This window comes from Poecilia reticulata, linkage group LG16, assembly GCF_000633615.1.
Source record: "Poecilia reticulata strain Guanapo linkage group LG16, Guppy_female_1.0+MT, whole genome shotgun sequence".
Classification (NCBI taxonomy): Eukaryota; Metazoa; Chordata; class Actinopteri; order Cyprinodontiformes; family Poeciliidae; genus Poecilia; species Poecilia reticulata.
This window is the reverse complement of record NC_024346.1, coordinates 919810-921919: the sequence shown is the minus strand read 5'-3', so window position 1 is coordinate 921919 and position 2110 is coordinate 919810. Positions and strand designations below refer to the sequence as shown.

The 2110-nt window shown below is 51.5% G+C and overlaps 2 protein-coding genes across 3 annotated transcripts in view; both read right to left on the bottom strand.

Moving 5' to 3' along the window:
• Positions 1 to 895, bottom strand: part of LOC103477453 (purine nucleoside phosphorylase-like) — a 2932-nt gene extending 2037 nt beyond the window's left edge. For both annotated transcript variants that reach the window (XM_017309361.1, XM_008430578.2), the window contains exons 1-2: positions 440 to 895; positions 120 to 292 (exon numbers count right to left, since the gene is read on the bottom strand). In XM_017309361.1, the coding sequence (XP_017164850.1) occupies positions 120 to 292; positions 440 to 462 (196 nt within the window). In that variant the 5' untranslated portion in view covers positions 463 to 895. The remainder of the gene's footprint in view (positions 1 to 119; positions 293 to 439) is intronic.
• pnp4b (purine nucleoside phosphorylase 4b) overlaps positions 1 to 2110 on the bottom strand; it is a 7106-nt gene that overhangs the window by 2148 nt on the left and 2848 nt on the right. Inside the window, exons 4-5 of the mRNA XM_008430579.2 lie at positions 1234 to 1313; positions 903 to 1075 (exon numbers count right to left, since the gene is read on the bottom strand). Coding sequence (XP_008428801.1) covers positions 938 to 1075; positions 1234 to 1313 — 218 coding nt within the window. The 3' untranslated portion in view covers positions 903 to 937. The remainder of the gene's footprint in view (positions 1 to 902; positions 1076 to 1233; positions 1314 to 2110) is intronic.

Below are 2110 nucleotides of genomic sequence, written 5' to 3'. Positions count from 1 at the left end.
CCCCGCCCACTCACACTGTTACTCCGCCCACTCACCATGTGACCCCGCCCACTCACACTGTTACTCCGCCCACTCACACTGTGACCCCGCCCACTCACACTGTTACTCCGCCCACTCACCTGTGCTAACGGGGAAGTTGGGGATGTCCTGGTACCTGAAGGTCTGCTTGTCAGTGGCGGCTTCAGCCAACAGGCCGAGTCCGGACCCGCAGATCACAGCCACTTTGGGTCGGTGCCGGGTCTGGTTCTGGAGCCATTCGGTGGTCAGCTTGTAGTCATCAAAGGAGCAGCAGCTGGAAGCGGGTCAGATGAGCAGAATCAGGTTCTGTTCTGAGCTGCAGTCAGTGTGAATTGGACCGGCTGCAGAACCTGTTCAGCCTGGACCACCTGGTCTACAGAACCAAACAGAACCAACAGAACCTGTCTGGAGCGGGTCTCACCAGGAGCTTCCTTTGCTGAGCATCGTCAGGCTGCAGAGTCACCAGGAGGAAGAGGAGGAAGAGGAAGAGGAGGTCAGTGTCCTCTTCTCTGATTGGCTGATTTCAGCCACACAAACAGTCTCTGGTGCATTGACTCCATGTGACTTTGCCCTTTGACCTCTACAGTTTGTTCAGCCAGAACAACCAATCAGGTGAGGTCAGCTGGCTCACAGCATCCTGGTTCTGGTTCTAACCCAGCACAGGTCGGTACGGGTCCGTCCAATCAGCCGGGTCAGAAGTGGTTCTGGAGGGACGGAGCCAATCGGACCCGTCAGAACCATGAGTCGGGTTTTAGTTTGTTCAGCTGKTTTACCTAAAAATGGAGAAATAAAAAAACAAAATACATTTTTATATTTTGACTTAATTTTCAAACATTTACAAAACATGTCTCCAGTCTGTCCCTCAGTCTGTCTCCAGTCTGTCNGTGTGTGTGTGTGTGTGTGTGTGTGTGTGTGCGTCTCAGTGTGTGTTGATGTTCTGCTGACAGCGGCCAATCAAAGTGGAGACCAGCTTCTGCAGAAGCTCCGCCCTCATCTTGCAGATCTCCAGAACCTCGTCATGGTTCACCTTCTCCTCACGGCTGTAGTCCAGGGACACCTGCAGAGGGACAGGGAGACAGGTGAGGACAGGTAGACAGGTGAGGACAGGTAGACAGGTGAGGACAGGTAGACAGGTGAGGACAGGTAGAGACAGGTGAGGACAGGTGAGGACAGGTAGAGACAGGTGAGGACTGGACAGTGTGTCCTGTCAGAGACCTTGTTGGTGACGAGGGTCAAACCCAGAACTCTGAGTCCGCAGTGCTTCGCCACGGTGACTTCAGGGACCATCGACATTCCTGGACAGACGAACAGACGTCACTATGGCATCCAACCATCATCCAACCATCATCCAACCATCATCCAACCATCATCCAACCATCATCATCCAACCATCATCCAACCATCATCCAACCATCATCCAACCATCATCCAACCATCATCCATCATCATGACACATTTCCAGACGTTCAGTGAATCAGGTGTGTGCACATCATAACGAGCTAGCGTTAGCTGCAACGACTGACAGAGGACACCAGCCTCTGCTCTGCTCCACAGGGGTGTGGCCTAGTCAAAGCACAGGTCTGTGAGTGCCAGTTGATTCATTTCAGCATCTTCTTGCTGTTTGTCAGATCAAAATCGTCCATCTGGTTTTAATCTCCACTTTCAGATTCACGTTGCATGATTTGGTTCTTTGGTAAGATTCTGATGGACGATAGAACCGGATTCAGATCCAGAACCGGAACCGGAACCGGATCGCAGGGAGACGCAGCTTCTGTCTTCAGATTAGGTTCACTGTAAAAATAAACTGGATGGACCTTTGATCGGTTCTGGTTCTGGTTCTGGTTCTGGTGTTGTCAAGTCAAAGTTGGACATTGAGCTTTAATAGATTCATGATGTTCTGTTCTGGACGACCCATTTGATCTCCAGAACCGGCTCCATCTGGGCCAAGATCAGGATTCATCYGGGGCCTCSTGCATCAAACCCTGCGCAGTTTTCACTTTAAAACTTGGACTAGGACAAATTCAGAAAAACAACCCAGATGTATGAAGCCGTGCTGCAGTCAGACCTGCTGCAGCAGCAGAGCCTCCAGGTC